Source organism: Triturus cristatus, chromosome 1_1 (genome assembly GCF_964204655.1).
Source record: "Triturus cristatus chromosome 1_1, aTriCri1.1, whole genome shotgun sequence".
Classification (NCBI taxonomy): Eukaryota; Metazoa; Chordata; class Amphibia; order Caudata; family Salamandridae; genus Triturus; species Triturus cristatus.
The window spans coordinates 122028952-122052610 of NC_140579.1; the positions used below are offsets into that span (position 1 = coordinate 122028952).

At 49.2% G+C, this 23659-nt stretch overlaps 1 protein-coding gene across 2 annotated transcripts in view; it reads left to right on the forward strand.

The window, feature by feature from the left end:
* Positions 1-856: 856 nt before the first annotated feature.
* The window catches only part of LOC146869736 (antigen peptide transporter 1-like), a 194397-nt gene continuing 171594 nt past the window's right edge, over positions 857-23659 (forward strand). Inside the window, exons 1-4 of one of the 2 annotated variants that reach the window (XM_085613821.1) lie at positions 857-937; positions 1004-1063; positions 9115-9622; positions 12291-12405. In XM_085613821.1, coding sequence (XP_085469947.1) covers positions 9127-9622; positions 12291-12405 — 611 coding nt within the window. In that variant the 5' untranslated portion in view covers positions 857-937; positions 1004-1063; positions 9115-9126. Of the gene's footprint in view, positions 938-1003; positions 1064-1717; positions 2080-9114; positions 9623-12290; positions 12406-23659 lie in introns of those variants that run through there. The other variant, XM_085613831.1, reaches the window with a different exon arrangement.

The following is a 23659-nucleotide window of genomic DNA, read 5'->3' on the forward strand; positions in this document are numbered from 1 at the left end:
GGAAACTTCTATGTGGGCTGCCTAATGCACCACACATAAAAGTTGCAAAACTTCATTTTTTTTTAATGATTGTTTATGTGTAGGAAGAGATACTGGCATTTTACTGTTTCCATGTGTGCTGCACAAAGCAGCAGAACTGCACAATGCAGCACACATGAAAACAGCAAAAACGAGGAGAAATAAAACTTTTCTCCTTGTTGCGCCAGGGTAAAACCAGGTTTTCTGTGGTCTTAATTTTGGCACTTCCCTATATTTACTCACCCTTTTAAATAGGGGGCAGCGTCAAAATCAATGGGTGTTGCAGTGGAACGCCCACCGAAACACCCACTGCCCAGCCCTTTCACTCTAAACACAGCGTGAAAGGGCGCCTTATTCACAAGGCAGCATTAGGTCACATTAAGTGGTTAACGCTGTCTTGTATATAATGCGAAGTCCCTATGCCACCACAACGTCACTGGTGGAGGTAGGGCCTGTACACATGTCCCTCAGTGTTGTGATAACCACATGTAGTGGTATGTTGTTTATACGCTCTATTGCTGCTGTTGCGCGTATGGGCCATAGATGTGTCTTTTCTCACACGTGGTCGTTCTGTTTATCTATAAATATCCAATAAATGCGCCCCCGCCCCCAACTCCAGCTACAACGGATGAGTCAGACCTCTGGCAGTTGGCAGGGTTGGGTGACTGAAGGGGAAACCCAGGGCGGGCAGAGCCGGGGAGGGAGGAGAGACGATTCGGTTACTTTCAGTTTCATTTTCCTGTCAGCGCTGTGACCGAAGCCAGGGGGAGTCCGGGGAGGAGCGAGAGGGGTGGTGAGGAGGTGTGCGGGCAGAAGGTGTCAGAGAAGAGTAGGGAATTGACAGAGAAGGAGGGTAGGGCACAGAGAAAAGGGGAGGACAGAGGGGCTAGGACAGGGGCAAGTATACGACAGGGAGGGCAGGAAGAGAAAAGCGGACATCGAGAGAACTACCTGCCTCACAGCCCCGGGGAGCAGGAGGCGGCCTAGCAGCGCTACAGGTGAACTGGGGCCCCGGGGAGCACGAGGCGGCCTCGCAGCGCTACAGGTGAGTCGGGGACAGGAGGCGGCCTCGCAGCGCTACAGCTGAGCCGGGGCTCCGGGGAGCACGAGTTAGCCTCGCAGCGCTACAGGTGAGGCGGGGCCACTGGGAGCAGGAGGCCGCTTCGCAGCGCTACAGGTGACTCGTGGAGCACGAGGCGGCCTCTCAGCGCTACAAGTGAGCCCGGGGGCTGTGACGCCCGGCAGTGGGGCTTCTCCTCTGGGCAGCCTGTCTCTTTGTCCCTCTCTTTGACACCCCCTTCAGTGCAGTGCTCGTCTCACCCCTTTCTCTGCCTTGCGCCTCCCCCAGTCGGGTCTGCCCTCTGCCTGTCTCCCGCACTCTCTCTGTCCCCCAGTGTATGTGCGTTCCTTTCTCTCTCTACCTGCCCTTCTCCTTTGGTTCTGCCCTCTCTTTACCTGCCCCCTTCTCCTCTGCTCATGCACCCTCTGTATTTACTTCACCCCCTCTGTTCTGCCTCTCCCCCCTTGCACCCGTTCCTCTCTCCCTGCCCTTGTTTCTCTTTCTGTCTCTGACTGCCCTGTTTGTCACACCCACTGTTCTGTCTCTTTGTCTGCCTGCTGTCCTTCTGCCTCTCTTTCGCTTTCACTTCTGTCTACCCTTGCTCCGAGTCCGCTCTGTCTCTGCGACCTCCTTCCTACCAGAGACAGAAATCACTCAGTCCATCGGTCGGCCACTCTTTGTCCCTCTGCCAGTCTCAGGGATAGACCAGACCCACTGTCTGACCCTCTCTGTGCCCCCCTTTCTACCACCCGTCTCTGCTTGCCCCTCTCTCCCTCCCTCCCTGTCCCTCTGGGTGCAAACGCTGCCCTGGCACGAATGCCAATCACAGGCCTACTGTGTGCGTCAGGAGTGCAAGTAGCCCCCGCTCCAGGGTGTGGAAGCCGTCCACGGTCGACGTGGGTATTTCGGCCCCTTCGTTGATATCCGGTTCGACCTGCTGTAACTCACGAGGCACAAGAGGCCAGTGTGTGCAGTCTGTGCCCGGGCGGTAATACCGTGGGGTGAGTGTGCAATGACCCTGTGTTACTGCAGTGTGAAGTCTGTGCTGGGCGGTAATACCATGGGGTGAGTGTGCAATGACCCTGTGTTACTGCAGTGTTGTCTGTGCTGGGCGGTAATACCATGGGGTGAGTGTGCAATCACCCAGTGTTACCGCAGTGTGCAGTCTGTGCCTGGGCGGTAATACCATGGGGTGAGTGTGCAACCACCCGGTGTTACCGCAGTGTGAAGTCTGTGCTGGGCGCTAATACCATGGGGTGAGTGCAATCACCCGGTGTTACCGCAGTGTGCAATCTGTGCCTGGGCGGTAATACCAAGAAGTGAGTGTGCAGACACCCGGTGTTACCGCAGTGTGAAGTCTGTGCCCGGGTGGTAATACTGTGAGGTGAGTGTGCAACAACCCGCTGTTACCACACTGTGCAGTCTGTGCCTGGGCTGTAATACCGTGGGGTGAGTGTGCAATCACTCGGTGTTAGCGCAGAGTGCAATCTGTGCCCAAGTGGTGATACCACAGGGGCGAGTGTGCAATGACCTGGTGTGACCGCTGTGCGCAGTCTGCCTGGGCGGCAATAACACGAGGTGAGTGTGCAATGACCCGGTGTTACCGCAGTGTGAAGTCTGTGCTGGGCGGTAATACAGTGGGGTGAGTGTGCAATCACCCGGTGTTACCGCAGTGTGCAATCTCTACCTGAGCAGTAATACCTTGGGTGAGTGTGCAATCACCCGGTGTTACCGCAGTGTGCAATCTGTGCCCGTGTGGTGATGCCACCGGGGCGAGTGTGCAATGACTTGGTGGTATCACTGTTCGCAGTCTGTGCCAGGGCGGTAATACCACGGGGTGAGTGTGCAACGACCCATTGTTACCACAGTGTGCAATCTGTGCCTTGGTGGTAATACCGTGGAGTGTGCAATGACCCAGTGTTACCACTATTAATGCACTGTGCAATCCGTACCCAGCCAGTATTAGTGGGGTGAGTGGGCCTGAGCTCCTTTTGGATTTGCACTTTTACTTCTCTAGTTTTCCTTTTTAGGCCTACTTCACAACACAATAATGATTGTGAGAATATTGGTAAATTGTTGGGCACAGAGATTTCTCCATGTAAATATGTACATAATTTCATAATTACCAAATTTGTTTGATTACAGACATGCCCCTGAGGGAGGGACCGCAGAGTCCCGAAATGCATCGGGCTTCATATTAATGGGAAGACAAAAACATTTTTGTAAAGATTGTAATATTTACACACAATGACATTTTAAAATGTAGCTTTGGTCAAAAATGTTATGCCTTATTTTATATGTACAACCTGTAACTTTATTGTTATTCATTGATAAAAGAACACTGTATGGCGTGTTTAATGTCATTTGTTTAGTAATAACAATTTGATTATGATGCATAAAAACAAATGACATATTTTGCATGATTCCACAGAGCTTATTAAATTTTTAGCATATGTATGGAAATTGTTACAGGTGAACTCAGAAGAGGATAGAAATTTCAGTTTTTAGTGAACAGTGCTCGCCACATCCAGGCTGTGGTCCCTGTTAGACTTGTAGTGAGTGGGCAACGACCCACTGTTACCGCAGAGTGCAGTCTGTGCCCAGGTGATAATACCGTGGGGGGAGTGTGCAGTTACCCGGTGTTACCGCAGTTCAATCTATGCCTGGGCGGTAAAACTGTGGGGTGAGGTCTATAAACACACACACGTCGCTAGACCCCAGCACACCGACCAGTTAGACACGCAGAAGTAATTGAAAAAAATATTTTAAACAGCTAAGCTTTCCTACCAGAACAGTGTATTTGTCACAGAAAACTTTATCTTGCCTTTATTAGTTCTTCATTGATATCAAACACTTCCATTACTATTGCCATAATCCCAATTGGTCAATATTCCATTTAAGGAATACAATATCAATCACTGTTGCATATAGAACACCTGCCATACAATTGGGAATCCCATTTTTTTCAACTCTTGATTAAACTTATATATTCTGATTGAAATCTTCCCCCAAAGGTGGAGCACCTTTCTTTCAAGTAAACATCACTCATTTCCAATTTATTAATGACAAGATTATTTACTTTTCCATGTAGTATCAGTTCACGCTTCTAATACATTTAAAATAGTGTTATGCTTAAAAATAAGTTTGTCATTGCTAAGTTGCAAGATTTATATATTTGAGTGAGTGAGTATCAATTTTAGAAATCTCATGTCTGCATATTTTATAATAATAAAGAAGAGACTGAATTATTTCTATCTAGCAGTTTAAATATGTTTATTGCTTGTCGTTTCCCTTGTTTCTGTTCACCCACAAGCATTGGGATGCCAAAGAATTTATACACTATACACCGAGAATGCCAACTGACAGCAAGACTAAATGTTGTGGCAAGAGCAAAAGGCGGTTTCTTACCTCAATTTCTCTCTCAAACCAGCTCAAATCTCATCTGAGTCAAGGAGTTTTGGAAAGTCTAACAAGAGAATTTGTTGCAATGACCTTATTAGTAGTAGATAATGGTTGACGCTAGTTTCTAAGAAACTATTGCTAAACCGAGCCACAATTTCCCATGCTCATAAAGTTTAGTTAAATGAGTCATTTAAATATAATACTTTTACTCCCCCTCATAATTGATAATATCATACATATTCATAGTTCAACCTTACTGCATGATTTATTGGAATTGCCTTTAGTTTGAAAAAGTTTGGGATTTAAAATGATAATAGTTTTGCAATTAACACATTTTAATATCATTCCATTCTCTTGTTCCTACCAGTAGAATCTCAAACTGTCTCAGGAGTGTACACTCTAAAATAGTATCATTACACACTTTGTAAGTACTGTTAGATCTCACCCTTTCATTACAACACAAAGACCAATGTAAAACACCAACACTTCAAAAAGATTTTTCTCAATTTCAAAATTATGAAGTTTAAACTGCTTAGCATCCTAAATCTCCTTTGTAGCAATACCCATCATTAATTACTTTAGGACAAAATGTATTTCCAGAGTCAAGAAAATTGACAGAGATATATTCTCTCTATAAAACAACACACACGCTTTGTCCTATTTCCTAACAGTAACACTTCAATATATTGCTTAACTTTTGTCACCACTTGTCAGATTAGTTTAAATATTATTACCGGTAATCTACCATTACTTCGCGGCCACTACTAGGACTTACCATTACTCCGCATTTTTTACTTAGCAGAATCTTTTACTTCGCATGCTTTAAGTTTGCATGGTTCTACTTCGTATATACCGTTACTTAGCAAAGTCAATTACTTCGCACATACCATTACTCCAATGGCGAACTACTAACCAGACTCTACAGAAAACCTACAGAGCGTAACACCTTACTCCGTTACGAAAGTAATCACCCACGAGCACTGTGTGACTCTTTACCATACTCCCAATTCTTGCGGATAAGACGCGCCTGCTTCACCAAAGAAGATTACTTTCGCGAAGCCACAGTCTTATCCACCGAATTGAAAGCGTGTGGCTATCCCAAACGTTTGGTGCGCACGGCACACAAACGAGCCTGGTATTTCCCTAGAGAGATCTTGCTCTCCCCCAAAATCAAGTCTGATAACAATCGCATAGTTTGTGTGACCACATTCTCTCCTATATCTAACCCCATCCGCAAATCTACCATAAACACGGACGTAATGTGCAGAGGGTGCGGTATGTCTCCTGAAACCCTGGAGCATATAGTATGCCTCTGTCCATCTTTTATGTCACAACGCAGACGTAAATTGAAAATTGAGTGTAATAGGCTGGGAATCCGGACGTGTAGACAAGCAATTATTGCAGCTTTAATGCCAGAAAACACAGGTCTAAATATTGCTTTTACAACTTTTTTTACGACATGCTTACCGCACTCTTAAGCAGTAATGGGTTTGGTATATTATTATGCTTTCTTTAAGAGCTACTTTATTTCATCCTGTAATTTCTCAAATGCTGCTAATATTACTTTTACTTGATTGATGCTTTGCACAATCGGTTGTCATTTTATGAAATATTGGATTGCACCTACGGTTGTTGTCAAACATTTGAAATCAAATGTATTTTAAACGTTATGCTTGTCATTGCATTTTGCACACTAAGTCCTTTTACCATTTATATATCAGTGAAGCTTTTATTGCAATTTGAAGTTTTTAACAACCACTGCTCTCATGCTAAGGTTTTCTTTTTTAAAATGTGTATTGCTGTTGTAACTTTGAGGTGTTCTTTTAAGGATATTCTTATATCTAAATAAAGTATATATACACTGGCCCACTGTGAACGCAGGAAATCTTAGCATTGAACGACCACTCTTTCCTTTCCGCAAAAGCCGCAATCTTAAAGACCATCTTGTACGGGCAGCTCTACCTAACCCCCAGCCAGCCACCACCCTTGATGCACACTGGGGTCTTGAGCCACTAATTGGACACGCTAAATGTGGTAATTGTAGTGAAGACCCGAATTGGACAACACCGGAGTAGAGTGCGCTGCAAAACTCCTAACGTGCCTTTAGTGGATCACTTCACTGAGGCCGGCCATAAAGAGGATGACATCAAATAGACAGTCATTAACGTTGTGGAACAACCTCTAAGAGGTGGAGACATTGCGCAACTCCTGAATAAAGAGGAGCTTAGACTGATCATCCGCATGAACAGCAGTAGGAATGGACTGAACCGGAATGAGGATTGGACCACCCTGCTCTAGACCTCTCCTTGGACCCATAGTATGGTTCTAACTCTGAATATGGTTTGCTGCCAACGTGCCACGTTAATACAATCTCATTAACATGTTTATGATTTTAATTGTTCACTCACTATGTCACTTATATGCCATTACTGCAAATTCACTTGTCACATACGGTTTTTATACTAGCATAAATTGTTTTAAACACTTAAAATCTATGGCTTTCCCTGTTCTCTGCTCAATAATTCGTTTTTCCAATTGAATCTGCCCTGAGACACTTCCAACTAACACCCCACGCTTTATTATGGCTCAACCCTGAGCATCTCAAATGCAGCAAGGGCTCGATTCACTCCACGGGGATTCTGCTCCCTTTATTATGATTATCAATAGTATTTTATTAGTACCATTGATTTCGGTTAAATAACCCTCTATCAAACCATGCAACCGATCGGCTCTCTAGTCTTATCTCTGCCGTGGATAGTCTGTCCTCTATTTTCTGCATAAACCCTCACCCAACATGGCCGCCAATCGCTGAGTCAGTGTTCACTATCAATACATGCAACATTATTGGTCGGCTGGTTCCCAGCTATTGAGCATCGGATCTCACATCATTCTGGTAAATGCGCTGTCCCGTTCAGTCACCCGACCCCCTGCTACTCCTTACGATATGTGTCCTAAACCTTTTTTCCTTCCTTACCTTGCAGTGCATCGCCACATGCTAATTTATTGAATATACCTTCATGTATTGCTGAAAAACGCCCGAATATCTTCACCACCTTATCCACAGGTGAGGACTTTCGCATAGCTAATCACCATTTAACACAATATTGGACCAGCCATCACGGCACTGAACGCATGGTTCTCCATTCCCTTAGAATCATCATTACTGCGGCACCGGCCCCTCCTGAGTCCCCGTACGGCTATCCTTTTCCCACAAGCACTTTCCAGGTGAACCTTACCCGTAATCTACTATTGTTCGCCCCTATCACTAGCGCGCCACGTTCTACGCCTTCTGCCTTGGACTTATCTTCAGCCCACACGGCATACCCGTATTTGCGCAGCCTTCACACCATTAATCGCTCTCTTGTACCCTAGCGCTTCCAACACTTCCTGAAGTTCTCCTTGCCCTGCTTGGCGCAACTCTCACGCTCACAACCAAGCCCTCAGGCCATCAGCCACTCGTACCTTCTGGGCAGAAGTACCACGCGCACAATATCACCCGTCATACCCTTGCGCAGCCCACACTGCCTGTAGTTCTCCGTTTCCCGCTTGGTGTTCACTCGCTCACTACCAAGCCCTCTGTCCATCAGCTACTCGTACTTTCTTGGCAGACGTACCACGTGCTTGTTGTATATCCTTTGCTGCAAGCATTCCGGTGATTCTATCCTTTATATAGGCACTTCATTAATTGTCACCGTTCATCACATTCCTAAGTCTAACCTTTCGCCATTTCATGGTCGGAGTGCACTCAACCACGTGCATGTTGCGTCTGCTTCACACCTTGACTGTCCCACGGCTGGCACAATGTTTTACGTCTCTGTATTAGACGTTCCCTAATCTACCTTCCCTTTTCCTCATTTTCCATAGGCTATTTTCATTGATTCAGCCTTGCACCTTAACTGTCCTGATGATGATCCTATTATTGTTTTAAAGGATCGAAACGTAGTCTACTAATGTAAACAGTTTGCACGTTTATCGCACATAATAAACAAAATGCAGTTACTGTTTCTCTAAGCTTGTTAGAAATTGTGCTCAATATTCCACTAGCTACCCTGTCTTGCCTGATATGTTTTTGTTCTAAATGTATTATTTGTCATGTGTTCATGTAGGATGCAGGATTGTATCCCACGTAATTGCTACGTTTGTATTTTTGTTCTTTGACATTTTTGATTTATTAAATTGATTGTCCGGCTGGACACTCGCATTATAGTACTGATTCGAGTCTATAATTATCCTATTTACTCAATTGTTGCGTTTAAGGACCGCTGTTCTAATACTACATGACTTACACCTGGGAGGGCTCTTCGGGCAGTGCCCTTGTGCCCGTATTATCGATCCAACCATACTTTTTTTTATTATACACTTGTGCATGTCTGGTGGCCCTGGTCATGGGGAAGCAGCAGGACTTCCTTGAGATGGGTTTGTTAACCAGCTGGCTGCCTGTGGTGCTGTATTATACACTTGTATGTCTCTAGGTATCAGTGTCTCAGCACTAAAACCTTTGTGTTTCTAGGTGTCAGGATCTCAGCACTAACACTTGTGTGTCTTTAGGTATCAGGGTCTCAGCACTAAAATTTGTATGTTTCTAGGTGTCAGGGTCTCAGCACTAACTCTCCTTTTTTGTCTTTTCTGCACAGCTCACGTAGACGATGGACTTCCTGACCTTGGTGTGGTTCCTTCCAGCCTTGGATGTCCTGGTGTTGCACCTACTTCAGAAGCTCTGTCCTCTCATTGGCCTTCAGGAGCCCCTCCTTGCTGTCTGGGTTGCCTCCCTGGTCCGCTGTGGGCTCCTGACGTATGTGGTCCATGTGCTGAGTGGGTACCTACCCTCATGGCTGGGGCGGGAGCTCCTCGTATCCGCTGCCACCCTCAGCCTCCTCCTGCCATGCTATGTGACTGCAGCTGCGATGGCGGGGTCCCCCATCGGACCAGAATGTCTCCACGGCTGGGGGCGGTGGGATGTCATTGCCTTATCCTACATCATCGCTGCGCTGGTGGCCCTCCTGTGGCATCACTTCTCCCCCTTCGGGCTGAAGGAAGAGGAGGAGAACTCTTCAGCCTCGCTAGGCAGGCTCTTCTCCTGCATGAAGCCACAGCTTTGCCGCTTTCTCATCGTTGGCGTGTTCGTGGTGGTGTCCTGTTGGAGTAAGTTAAAATCACTATGGTACCATACCACATAGAGTAACAATCGAAGGTGCTATCACATGTGTATGGGGTCTGTTGCATCAGAAGGGTGTAGGGTAATTTCAATCTCTGATGGTATGCGATGGGTGTCAGGCAAGTTCAACCTCTGGTGGTCTTGGATGGATGTGGGGTAAATTCAGCCTCTGGTGGTATTGGATGGGTGTTGGGTAAGTTCAACCTCCGGTGGTATTGAATGGTTGTGAGATAAGTTCAACGTCTGCTGGTACTGGATGGGTGTTGGGGTAAGTTTAAGCTCTGATGGTATTATATGGGTGTTGGGGTAAGTTCAACCTCTGGTGGTATTGGATGGGTGTGAGGTAAATTCAACCTCTGGTGGTATTGGATGGATGTGAGGTAAGTTCAACCTCTGGTGGTATTGGATGGGTGTTGGGGTAAGTTTAACCTCTGGTGATATTGGATGGGTGTGGGGTAGGTTCAACCTCTGGTAGTATTGGATGGGTAATGGGGTAAGATCAGCCTCTGGTGGAATTGGATGTGTGTTGGGGTAAGTTCAACCTATGGTGGTATTGAATGGGGATGGGGCAAGTTCAACTTCTGGTGGTACTGGATGGGTGTGGAGTAAGGTAAACCTCTGGTGGTATTGGATGGGGTGTGGTAAGTTTAGCCTCCGGTAGTATTGGATGGGTGTGGGGTAAGTTAAACCTCTGGTTGTGTTGGATGGGTGTGGGGTACTTTCAACCTCTGGATGTATTGAATGATTGTTGGGATAAATTCAACGTCTGGAGATATTGGATGGGTGTGGGGTAAGTTCAACCGCTGGTGGTATTGGATGGGTGTTGGGGTAAATTCAACCTCTGGTGGTATTGGATGGCTGTGGGGTAAGTTCAAACTCTGGTGTTATTGGATCAGTGTGAGGTAAGTTCAACCTCCTGTGGTGTTGGATGGGTGTGAGGTAAGTTCATCCATTGGTGGTGTTAGTTGGGTGTTGGGTAAGTTCAACCTCTGGTGATATTGGATGGGTGTGGGGTAAGTTCAACCTCTGGTGGTATTGGATCGGTGTGAGGTAAGTTCAACCTCCTGTGGTGTTGGATGGGTGTGGGGTAAGTTCAACCAATGGTGGTGTTAGATGAGTGTTGGGTAAGTTCAACCTATGGTGATATTGGATGAAGGTTGGGTAATTTCAACCTCTGGTGGTATTGGATGGGTGTGGGGTAAGTTCAACCTCTGGTGGTATTAGATGGGTATTGGGGTACATTCAACCTCTGGTGGTATTGGATAGGTGTGGGGTAAGTTCAACCTCTGGTGGTATTAGATGGGTGTGGGGTAAGTTCAACCTCCTGTGGTGTTGGATGGGTGTGGGGTAAGTTCATCCATTGGTGGTGCTAGATGGGTGTTGGGTAAGTTCAACCTTTGGTGGTATTGGATGGGTGTTGGGGTAAATTCAACCTCTGGTGGTATTGGATCGGTGTGAGGTAAGTTCAACCTCCTGTGGTGTTGGATGGGTGTGGGGTAAGTTCATCCATTAATGGTGTTAGATGGGTGTTGGGTAAGTTCAACCTCTGGTGGTATTGGATGAGTGTGGGGTAAGTTAAACCTGTGGTGGTATTGGATGGGTGTAGGGTAAGTTCAACCTCTGGTGGTATTGGATTGGTGTGAGGCAAGTTCAACCTCCTGTGGTGTTGGATGGGTGTGGGGTAAGTTCAACCATCGGCGGTGTTAGATGAGTGTTGGGTAAGTTCAACCTCTGGCGGTATTGGATGGGTGTGGGGTAAATTCAACCTCTGGTGGTATTGGGTGGGTGTTGGGGTAAGTTCAACCTCTGGTGGTATTGGATGGGTGTGGGGTAAGTTCAACCTCTGGTGGTATTAGATGGGTGTTGGGGTAAATTCAACCTCTGGTGGAATTAGATGGGTGTGGGGTAAAATCAACCTCTGGTGGAATTAGATGGGTGTGGGGTAAATTCAACCTCTGGTGGTATGAGATGGATGTTGGGGTAAATTCAACCTCTGGTGGTATTGGATGGGTGTGGGGTAAATTCAACCTCTGGTGGTATTGTATGGGTGTGGGGTAAAATCAACCTCTGGTGGAATTAGATGGGTGTGGGGTAAGTTCAACCTCTGGTGGTATGAGATGGGTGTTGGGGTAAATTCAACCTCTGGTGGTATTGGATGGGTGTGGTATAAATTCAACCTCTGGTGGTATTGGATGGGTGTGGGTTCAGTTCAACCTCTGGTGGTATTGGATGGGTGTGGGGTAAATTCAACCTCTGGTGGTATTGGATGGGTGTGGGGTAAATTCAACCTCTGGTGGTATTGGATGGGTGTTGGAGTAAGTTCAACCTCTGGGGGTATTGGATGGGTGTTGGGGGAAGTTCAGTCTCTGGTGGTATTGGGTGAGTGTGGGGTAAGTTCAAGATCTGGTGGTATTCGATGGGTGTGGGGTAAAGTGAACTCCTGGTGGAATCAGATACTGTGGGGAAAGGTTAACCCCTGGAGTTATCAGACAGATGCTGGGGTAGATTGACCCCCTAGTGATATGAAATGGATGTGATGTAAGTTGAACCCCTGACAGTGCCAAATGTAGGGTAAGTTCTCCCTTGGGGGTATGGATGTGGTACTACCCCCATGAGGTGGGAGGGGCCATCTTGAACTCTGTACTTTGATTGCAGGTGAGATGGTGATGCCGTACTACACCGGCAGGATGACAGACTGGATCGGGAACAAGGAAGACCCCTCGGCCTTCGTGAATGCCATCAGAGCCATGACGATCATCACCATAGCCAGGTAACGCATCCTTGTGTTGCGATAGACTTTACCATCAGGTAAAATGTATGTGCTCTCTTGTATCTTGATAGACTTTACCATCAGGGAAGAGTTTATCATCTGTTCAACAAGTATGGTAGTGTCTTTTATGGTGGTACACTTTACCATCCAATATTCGCGTCTCCAACCTTTTCTGTAGTGAGAGCTACTTCTGACCAGTCAAAATCATCGTGAGCTACTGAAGGCCAAGCAACCCGCGCATTGTTACCAGACACCCCTACGCCCAACTCCCTTGACTTTAAGCCTAATGTCCATAGAATCAGATACTATGGTTTGAACAAAATACTTTGACTAGGGGCACTATGGCAGGACTGCCATGCGTGTCAGTGAGAGTGCGTATAAATGGGATAGATGTGTATGGGTGCCAAAGAGCCTATGTTGTATGTACTTGTGGCACTGGAATACCTTTCGTCACATGTGGCACCATTACATGTATAATGCAAATGTTGGACTTGGCCCTTCTGACAGGTTCACCCCTGGACTTTTTGGCTTTTTATTGGTGACTTGGTGTGGTAATTGTTTGGTCTCTGCGCACTTTCCCTGTGTCCCAGGGTAAAGTGCGTGCGTGCTCTGAGTGAATGTGGTGAGATAGGCCTGCCCTCCCATAGGAATGCATGGGGAATATATGTGTCCCTAGTAGTTCCTGATGCGTGGGGTGTGCAGGCCCGAGTTTGGTATGTGCGGACTCGTGGGAGTGAATGCTGCGCGATGATGTGTGCGGCGTGCATGTACCTAGTGTGGAAGTGCCACTTCTAGAAGTGGGCACTTCTGTGTGCAGTGTGTCTGTCGCGTGATTGGCTGGTCGTGTCATGTGACGGGCTAGGGATTCCCCAGAGTCAGGATGAGTCACCCAGTGGTGAATGGGGAGATCAGCAGCTAGATGGGTGGGAGGAGTACACCTGGGTCCTGAATAGGACAGGGTTTTCCACACACAATGCTGGCCCCGCCCCCTGTGGTGCGACTGACGACCCTAGCCCTGCCAGTGAATAGAGTGAGGGGCTGAGCACATCAAGGGTGCTCCCCAACCAGCTGCGACTGGTTTTCCCCCTCACCCTGAACCCAGAACAAAGGGTTTGCCTGTATAAAAATGGGGCTGTGTCCCCACAGAAACTGTTCTCTGCCAGGATCTTACCTGAGGGGGGCTGCTGCTGCTGCCGCTGGACCAGAGGACCGCCACTTGGACTACCTCCCTGCCTGGAGGCCCAGTGAGCTGGCTCTGGGTCCAGCCTTGCCCCCCATCCCTGCCCTGCTGCATGCAGGGGAGAACTTTTCTGGACTTGGTGTCTGTTGGCATCCCTAAGCGCCTGGAAGCGCTTTTTCCTTCAGCGCTCAGGAGCGCTCTGTTGCTGCAAGCCGGTGCCCACCCGGTATTTGCCCCTTTCTGGACTAATCCTGCAGTCCCCTGGCAGGTGCCCACCCTGCCAGGGACATTGCCGCCGTGTCGAGTGCCCACCTCGATTTGCGGTGTTTTGCACGAGCCGGTGCCCACCCGGCGCCTACCCCGCTTATTTGATTATTTGGCTAGCGGGTGCCCACCCCGCGTTATTGGAAATTAATATCCCTAGCGGGTGCCCACCCCGCCAGGGACTTTGACGCTCTTGTTTGGCTCATCCCCCTAGCGGGTGCCCACCCCGCATCACCGCGATTCAAAAATCACCGCTGCGGCCCTGCTCGGCCGATCCGGAAGTCAGGCACTCCTGCCCGTGACAGGGGCGGAGCCTGCAGCCGGTCAGGAAGTGGCGCCAGCATTGCAACGCGGCGCAGGGCTCCCGTGTGTCGGAGGGAAGCCCCGCGCCGGGACGAGGAACGCCGCACAAAGGAGGTACCAGCGGGAGCGGGCGGGAGCCTACCCCGCGCTCCCTCGACTTCCAGGGACTGCCCACCCAAGAGAGCCTCCGTCGGCGAGACCCGGTAAGTGGAGCTCTGGCCCGGGGGAGGGAGCAGTGCTTCTCGAGCCTAGGGAGGCTCAGGCGGCATCTTCTCTCACGTGAGCGGGGCCCATATTTCTACAGAGCCCACGAGGCTCCGTCACCCCCTCCTTGGCACCCGAGTCCAGGGGGACTCCAAAGACGGGGGCGGTGCTCCAGAGCCCCCGAGGCTCCAACGTCGGGGGCATTATTCTTTAGAGTCCAAGAGAAGGGCTCCAACGACGGGGGCATTTATTGATCAGAGCCTGCGAGGCTCAGGGGGCCACAAGTGTTTTTGCGAGCCCGGGAGGCTCCATCCATACGGGGGCATTTCTTTTGTGACTGAGTGGCCCCAGATGGCAGCGGGCCACTCCCACCTTGCCCCACAGAGTTGCGCAGAGCCCCGAAGGCTCTAGGGGGCATTTTGTGCATTTAGAGCCACGAGGCTCCAACCCCTGCCATATTTGTTTAGGAAGGCACAGTGGTGCCCCAGCATTTCACCAGTTGCCCAGCACTTAGTGGGCAACTGCTACGTGTAGGTTGTGCTTTGTGCGCCCTGGTCTGCGCAGCCTGCGCAGTCGCGCCCTGACTTTGCTGGGACATAGGGCGTCCTAGCCCCGACAAGGCCAGTTGGCCTAGGGACTGCCACAGATAGTGGCTAATGTGAGTTTTTGCGCCATTGTTCCTTTCCTGCACCTCTGAATGTGTTTATGCGTCATGTGCTTTGCTTTACACCTCTGAATGTTATGCATCATGTGTTTATGTGCTTAGACCCCTACAGGTATGGTGATACTTAGGTGGTTGTTTTCTCCCTAGTACAGGTGGTGCTAGTGAGGTCCTGATTCCCTGCGCAATATTTTCCTGAGGTGGTTAGGGTTGCGTAGGTGGTACTTACCTGAGACCAGTAGTGACTGGTTGTGTACTAGGTGTAATTTTGTGCAACAGTAATTTTATTTCCTATGTTCTAAGTGCTATGTTCTAAGAGTGCTAATTCCTGACAGTGGTCCATGTGGCCCTGTCCCCTGTATATATAATCCCTTGTAAATTCTGCCCGTGCCTGTTGGCACATTGTAGAGTGTGTGTTTTTATCTAATGTGTTGTGTATGATACAAAGGTTATTTTTATAGAATACCTTGTGTGGAGTTTCCTTTGTGGTGGGCCTTGGGTGTTGTTGCTGGGTGCGCGCGCAAACGCTTTACACATCGCCTCAGAGATAAGCCTGTCTGCTCGTGCCAAGCTACCAAGGGGGTGAGCAGGGGTTATCTTTGGCGTGTAACTCCCCAGCCCTGACTAGAGTGGTGGTTTCTGTCTGGCTTTGGCGCAAGCCCTAGCCAACCAGAAATCGCCATTTCTAACATTGGTGGCAGCGGTGGGATTTGGACTTGCGTTTGCGCTGTACCGCAGCGGCAACTGGCCGCACTACAAAACTCTGCATTTAGATAAATCACATGGTATAGGGATTATTGTTTTAAAATTGTTTTTACTTGTCATTTCTTTGGAAATGTGTTTTTGTGCACTGTGAGTTAGGTGTCCCTAGCTCGGGAGGGTAGATCATCCCCCTTAGTGCATTGTGTTTCTGGATTCACCAGAGGGTGGGATCCAGTGGTGGCAGCGTAATAGTGTCCTGTACATTTGTCCCCCGCCCTGCGCCCAGAGTTGGTACCTGTGTCACGTGGTGGTCAGGTTGAGGAATCAGGGGTGGTAGAAACTGCCTTACCAGTCCGAGGGGAGGGTTGTGTGTGTGGATGAATGGTGTGTGGCACTAGGCAAGTGAGTGTGAGTTCTCTGGGTTAGAGAGCTTGCTGAATCTTTTTGTGAATTGTGTGCTCCTGTGTTAAACGCAGACCCCTAGGTTCCCTGTGTGATCTTTTCTCTAGAACGTCTGCCAGAATGGAGCCTGCTTTTGATCTCAGTGATCTAATTTATTACAGTATGCAGGAGTTGGAAAGGTTCTGTAGAGAGAGAGGCATAGGGGTGAGAGAGTCAGACACTATGTGTGAACTTAGGGGCCACATGATCCAGTGGGTTAAGAGGCAAAGGGATCTTGAGCGCAGTACGGAAAGGGCCCAGGCCTCACACCTGGAGGGTGGTGGGTCTGTGGGGAGCCCTGAAGAGTCAGAAGAGGAGGTAGAGGATGACAATACCTGGACGCCAGTAGAGAGTGAGGACCCCATAGGTAGGGCGTCCCTTGCTGGGTCCAGCGTAGGAAGCAGCGCCTCATCCCTTTCCCTGTCCCCAGAGGAGTGGGAAGATAGGAGGAAAGAAAGGGAGCACCAGCTGGCGTTAGAGAAGCTCAGGTTAGAGCATGCTCAGGCTATGGCGCAGCTGGAGGCCAGGAAGCAACAGCGAGAGACTGAGTGGGTCTTGGCGCGGGAGAGGGTAGAGGAGGCTGAGAGGGCCTCCACCAGAGGCAAAGTAGCTCTGGAGGGTAGACTATCCCCTGCGCGCAGTTTTAATTTTCTGGGCTCCCCAGGGAGGGTTGAGTCCAGTGGTAGTAGCGATGTAGATTCCAGTGTAGGAAATCCCAATCCCAGTCCCCCCAGTCTGGTACCTGTTCCCCAGGAGGAGGAGTTAAGGTTGAAGTTCAGGGGCAGTAGGAAACTGTCTCACCAGTCTTGGGAGGAGTTTGTGGATGAATGTGAGGATGCACTGTTTGATTGGATAAGAGTTCCCGCAGAATCTGACTATGATAAACTGTGTGATCTGATTCTCAGAGAACACCTGCTCAATTGTTGTGCACCGGGGTTGCGCCAACACCTGTTGGGGTGTGGGGTGTCTGCCCCATTTGAGCTTGGAGATGAAGCAGAGCGCTGGGAAAGGGCTAGAGGTTCTCTAGAGTCATTAGGGAGTGACTCCAAAAGTAGTGGGTCAGGTATCTTCCAGCCCAGCGTGGTGGAAGAGGCTCAGTGTAGCCCAGCTAGGTCCCAGGATAGCGAGGAGGGTGTAGGGGCTCACTGCCTGGCTCAGTGGAGCAGGAGTGAGAGGGTGACCGAGGGTCCCCGGACGTACGAAACCCTGCCTCAGGACTTGGATGGTTCCATGAGGGAACACCAAGTTGGGGACCTAGGCTGTCCTGTTGGCCCATTTGAGGAAGATCTCCTGGTGAGTAGAGGACCTGGAGCACCTGTAACCAGGGCTCCTGTGGTTCTAGAGTCTGGCAGTACCGCTCCGGTAGGGAGGGTACAGGAGTCCAGTGTGAGGAGTGATTGGGGGATGAGTTTCCCAGTGGAAGAGCCTGTGGGTCAGGGACTACCCAGTTGGGCTAGGATCCCGTGTAGTGACCAGGGTGGCACCACTTCTGTTCTGGGGGATCTCCGCGCACTGTCAGGTGGACAGGGGACGGGAGATCAGCGCCAGACAGACAGTCGCTCGGCATATGTGTCCTTTGATAGCCTCAGGGGGATGGAGTGGAAATCCCCAGAAGTCCTGGAGTGCCAGGCAATTATTCCACCAAAGGTTCTAGGCCGGAGGTTGGGAGGCCAGGTTCAGGATCAGCCTGACCTGAAGGGTGGGACGTCTGTAACCAGCGTCCCGACCAGTTCTTCTTCCAGAGGTACCGCCCCAGTTGGTAGGGAGCAGGGCTCTGGAAGGGGGTGCAGAGGGTGGGAGAACCCACCTCTGCCCCCGGTACAACCTGAGGGGTTAAACCCTGGGCTGGAATGGCGTTCTAGGTGTACCCCTCGCCAGAGGAGGAGGAACCCTAGGAGAAGAGGTAGGGGGAGGAGAGCCTTCCCTGAGACTCCTGGTCCGCCTGAGGGTGTAGACCCTAGGCTGGAGAACCAGTGTCAGTCTAGTCCTGTCTTTCAGAGAGGAAGAGTGGAGAATGGCCGCTATGTGCCAGGGGTTACTACCCCCCACTCTGTGGTTAGGCAAAGACCAGTGGCACCTGGGTGGCCTAGGGCCTGGTCTTGGCCGCGGACAGCTTGGGAGTACCAGTGGGGTAGCCCAGTTGGTCCAGACAGTGGTGTTAAAAAGAATTCCATGGGTTCACCGTGGCGTAGAACCGGAGGGTGTCCATGCAGTTGCGGGCCCGCGTCCGTGTTCTATCGCCCCAAGCAGGGAAGTCCATCACGGTGGTGATTGGTCTGCCCTGCGTTTTGGCTGGAAGGGGGTTGTGTTGGACTTGGCCCTTCTGACAGGTTCACCCCTGGACTTTTTGGCTTTTTATTGGTGACTTGGTGTGGTAATTGTTTGGTCTCTGCGCACTTTCCCTGTGTCCCAGGGTAAAGTGCGTGCGTGCTCTGAGTGCATGTGGTGAGATAGGCCTGCCCTCCCATAGGAATGCATGGGGAATGTATGTGTCCCTAGTAGTTCCTGATGCGTGGGGTGTGCAGGCCCGAGTTTGGTATGTGCGGACTCGTGGGAGTGAATGCTGCGCGATGATGTGTGCGGCGTGCATGTACCTAGTGTGGAAGTGCCACTTCTAGAAGTGGGCACTTCTGTGTGCAGTGTGTCTGTCGCGTGATTGGCTGGTCGTGTCATGTGACGGGCTAGGGATTCCCCAGAGTCAGGATGAGTCACCCAGTGGTGAATGGGGAGATCAGCAGCTAGATGGGTGGGAGGAGTACACCTGGGTCCTGAATAGGACAGGGTTTTCCACACACAATGCTGGCCCCGCCCCCTGTGGTGCGACTGACGACCCTAGCCCTGCCAGTGAATAGAGTGAGGGGCTGAGCACATCAAGGGTGCTCCCCAACCAGCTGCGACTGGTTTTCCCCCTCACCCTGAACCCAGAACAAAGGGTTTGCCTGTATAAAAATGGGGCTGTGTCCCCACAGAAACTGTTCTCTGCCAGGATCTTACCTGAGGGGGGCTGCTGCTGCTGCCGCTGGACCAGAGGACCGCCACTTGGACTACCTCCCTGCCTGGAGGCCCAGTGAGCTGGCTCTGGGTCCAGCCTTGCCCCCCACCCCTGCCCTGCTGCATGCAGGGGAGAACTTTTCTGGACTTGGTGTCTGTTGGCATCCCTAAGCGCCTGGAAGCGCTTTTTCCTTCAGCGCTCAGGAGCGCTCTGTTGCTGCAAGCCGGTGCCCACCCGGTATTTGCCCCTTTCTGGACTAATCCTGCAGTCCCCTGGCAGGTGCCCACCCTGCCAGGGACATTGCCGCCGTGTCGAGTGCCCACCTCGATTTGCGGTGTTTTGCACGAGCCGGTGCCCACCCGGCGCCTACCCCGCTTATTTGATTATTTGGCTAGCGGGTGCCCACCCCGCGTTATTGGAAATTAATATCCCTAGCGGGTGCCCACCCCGCCAGGGACTTTGACGCTCTTGTTTGGCTCATCCCCCTAGCGGGTGCCCACCCCGCATCACCGCGATTCAAAAATCACCGCTGCGGCCCTGTTCGGCCGATCCGGAAGTCAGGCACTCCTGCCCGTGACAGGGGCGGAGCCTGCAGCCGGACAGGAAGTGGCGCCAGCATTGCAACGCGGCGCAGGGCTCCCGTGTGTCGGAGGGAAGCCCCGCGCCGGGACGAGGAACGCCGCACAAAGGAGGTACCAGCGGGAGCGGGCGGGAGCCTACCCCGCGCTCCCTCGACTTCCAGGGACTGCCCACCCAAGAGAGCCTCCGTCGGCGAGACCCGGTAAGTGGAGCTCTGGCCCGGGGGAGGGAGCAGTGCTTCTCGAGCCTAGGGAGGCTCAGGCGGCATCTTCTCTCACGTGAGCGGGGCCCATATTTCTACAGAGCCCACGAGGCTCCGTCACCCCCTCCTTGGCACCCGAGTTCAGGGGGACTCCAAAGACGGGGGCGGTGCTCCAGAGCCCCCGAGGCTCCAACGTCGGGGGCATTATTCTTTAGAGTCCAAGAGAAGGGCTCCAACGACGGGGGCATTTATTGATCAGAGCCTGCGAGGCTCAGGGGGCCACAAGTGTTTTTGCGAGCCCGGGAGGCTCCATCCATACGGGGGCATTTCTTTTGTGACTGAGTGGCTCCAGATGGCAGCGGGCCACTCCCACCTTGCCCCACAGAGTTGCGCAGAGCCCCGAAGGCTCTAGGGGGCATTTTGTGCATTTAGAGCCACGAGGCTCCAACCCCTGCCATATTTGTTTAGGAAGGCACAGTGGTGCCCCAGCATTTCACCAGTTGCCCAGCACTTAGTGGGCAACTGCTACGTGTAGGTTGTGCTTTGTGCGCCCTGGTCTGCGCAGCCTGCGCAGTCGCGCCCTGACTTTGCTGGGACATAGGGCGTCCTAGCCCCGACAAGGCCAGTTGGCCTAGGGACTGCCACAGATAGTGGCTAATGTGAGTTTTTGCGCCATTGTTCCTTTCCTGCACCTCTGAATGTGTTTATGCGTCATGTGCTTTGCTTTACACCTCTGAATGTTATGCATCATGTGTTTATGTGCTTAGACCCCTACAGGTATGGTGATACTTAGGTGGTTGTTTTCTCCCTAGTACAGGTGGTGCTAGTGAGGTCCTGATTCCCTGCGCAATATTTTCCTGAGGTGGTTAGGGTTGCGTAGGTGGTACTTACCTGAGACCAGTAGTGACTGGTTGTGTACTAGGTGTAATTCTGTGCAACAGTAATTTTATTTCCTATGTTCTAAGTGCTATGTTCTAAGAGTGCTAATTCCTGACAGTGGTCCATGTGGCCCTGTCCCCTGTATATATAATCCCTTGTAAATTCTGCCTGTGCCTGTTGGCACATTGTAGAGTGTGTGTTTTTATCTAATGTGTTGTGTATGATACAAAGGTTATTTTTATAGAATACCTTGTGTGGAGTTTCCTTTGTGGTGGGCCTTGGGTGTTGTTGCTGGGTGCGCGCGCAAACGCTTTACACATCGCCTCAGAGATAAGCCTGTCTGCTCGTGCCAAGCTACCAAGGGGGTGAGCAGGGGTTATCTTTGGCGTGTAACTCCCCAGCCCTGACTAGAGTGGTGGTTTCTGTCTGGCTTTGGCGCAAGCCCTAGCCAACCAGAAATCGCCATTTCTAACAGCAAACATATAACCATTTTTTTTAAATGAGAAAGATTTAAGGTGCAGAAAACGTTCTGCAAAAATGTTCATGATATAGAACATTTTTCTTCACTTTAAATTTCTCCCACTTAAAATAATGACTGTATTTTTCAGTTATAAATATGGCACCGTGTCTACCAGCCGCTGGGAGCAAGATGCCTCCTGTGTGTAAAGGCGGCACTATGCAATGGGAGAAACTTAAACTGAAGTGTTAACTTGATGTTTAAATTGATTCCATAAAACTCATCATTCAAATGTACTCCCATTTCCAAGTCTCACATTTACCAACACTAGGCATCTTGCTCCCAATGGCCTATAGACAAGGTGCCATATTCACAACAGAAAAATGCAGCCATTTGTTTAAATGAAGGAACTTACAGTGAAGAAACATGCTTCATACAACAGTAAGACATAATTGGCTTATTTTAAAGTGGAGAAAAACATTTAGACTTGATGTTTCATAGTAATATTTTTCTTTACTTCAAGTTTCTCCCATGTAAAAAAGAGGACTGTATTTTTAAGTTATAAATATGGCAGTATCTACTTTACCCGCTACTGAGAGCAAGAGACCTGCTGTTTGCACATGTGACACTTTGAAATGGGAGGAAATTAAAATAGAGTTAACTTAATCATTAAGATTACTTTTCATTTTATTTTTCTACTATTTAAAAGCATTTAGAAACATCACTTTGTTCCCACTCTTCAATATTGAGTTGAGAAGGACTTAATTTAAAGGTAAATACCTAGGTGCTTTAGTTCTTCACCTCTGTGCCCGGGGTCATACATCTGACTCCAGCACTGCTCATTATCAGGCCCTGCTATCTGCAGCCTGCAGAAAATACCATAAAATAAACACAGCCTTCCCTCAACTTTAAAAGAACAAGCATTTGCAATGCAATAGTTCTCGCAATTGCGAGATTTTGAGCTTTTGGCATTGTAAATTGCAATGGCTTTTATGTATGTGTTTTAAAAACCTGTAATAATAAAAGGCATTGTCATTTACAATACCAATTGCTTAAGTTTGTAAAATGCGAGACCTATTGCATTGCAAATGCTTGTTATATAGCCTTACTGAAGTCCAAGCAGAAGTCAATGCCCAGCATGGTCACTGTGCACAGAGTACTGAAATGCGCTTTTGCATTAAAAAATTGTTAATTTTCTACGAGGACAGATTATGAAAAGCAAAAATCCCACAAATTGGACATAAACCTGTGCCCGTATCCACCTTTGTAATGCAGTATTGTCCTTTTTCCCGATCAAAAGAGGGACTACATAACACGGTATAGTTTCGACGCTAACAAAATTCCACACATGAAAAACCCACTCGACTGTTTCGTGGAGGTACTGTTTCAGAAAGTATGTGCGCTTTGTTGAAAAGACATGTTCAGCGATAAAAATATTACCCTTTAGCTAAAAGCACAAGTTATTTAAAAAAAAAAAAGGTGCTCATATTAGTGGCTTCTAGAGGGTACACTATTATTGAAAATAAAATGGAGTATAACGGCCGTATAAATACCACAAATTGGACATAAAACTGTGCCCGTATCCACCTTTGTAATGCAGTATTGTCCTTTTTCCCGATCGAAAGAGGGACTACATAACACGGTATAGTTTTTACGCTAACGAAATTCCACACATCAAAAACCCACTAGACTGTTTCGTGGGAGTACTGTTTCAGAAAGAATGTGCGCTTTGTTGAAAAGACGTGTTCATTGATAAAAATATTACCCTTTAGCAAAAAGCACAAGTTAGTAAAAACAAAGCGGATCATTGTAACAAAAGTATTCAAATAACAAGCTGTCACCAATGCGCGAATGCCGCCGCGTGTTTATTTTTACATTGGGCTTTCACTTTAACAATAGCAGTTAAAGTGAAAGCGTGATACAAAAATAAACCCTTGGCTGCCTTGCAAAAGCAAAATAAAAAAAAGAAGCGCTTACAGATCTAATTGAAGGAGACCGTGTCACGCCTCAAGCAAAAGATCCAGTCCGGATGGGCCGTCCCAAAAGGAGACATGGCGGTAACGAAGAAGCCTCATTTTGAATCTGAGGCCAGCGTTTATCATAAACGTTGACGTCAGCCAATAGGAATGATGGGCGTGGCTTGAACTCCACTTCTGAAATCTTATCGATTACAATAAGCCTCGCAGAGCGAGGAGCGCATGCAGTCTCCAGCGCTAGGTCTGCAAGACCTAAAAATTAGACCCTTTGTTTTTTGTGTAAAGTTAAGGCTGTTAGCTACTCTGAAGATGTCTGGGAGCTACTGGTGGTCTTTAATCGACCAGTATTTTGTATAACGCTTCCTTGTATCATTATAGATTTTATCATTGGATCTTGAGTGTGGTGCTCCCTTG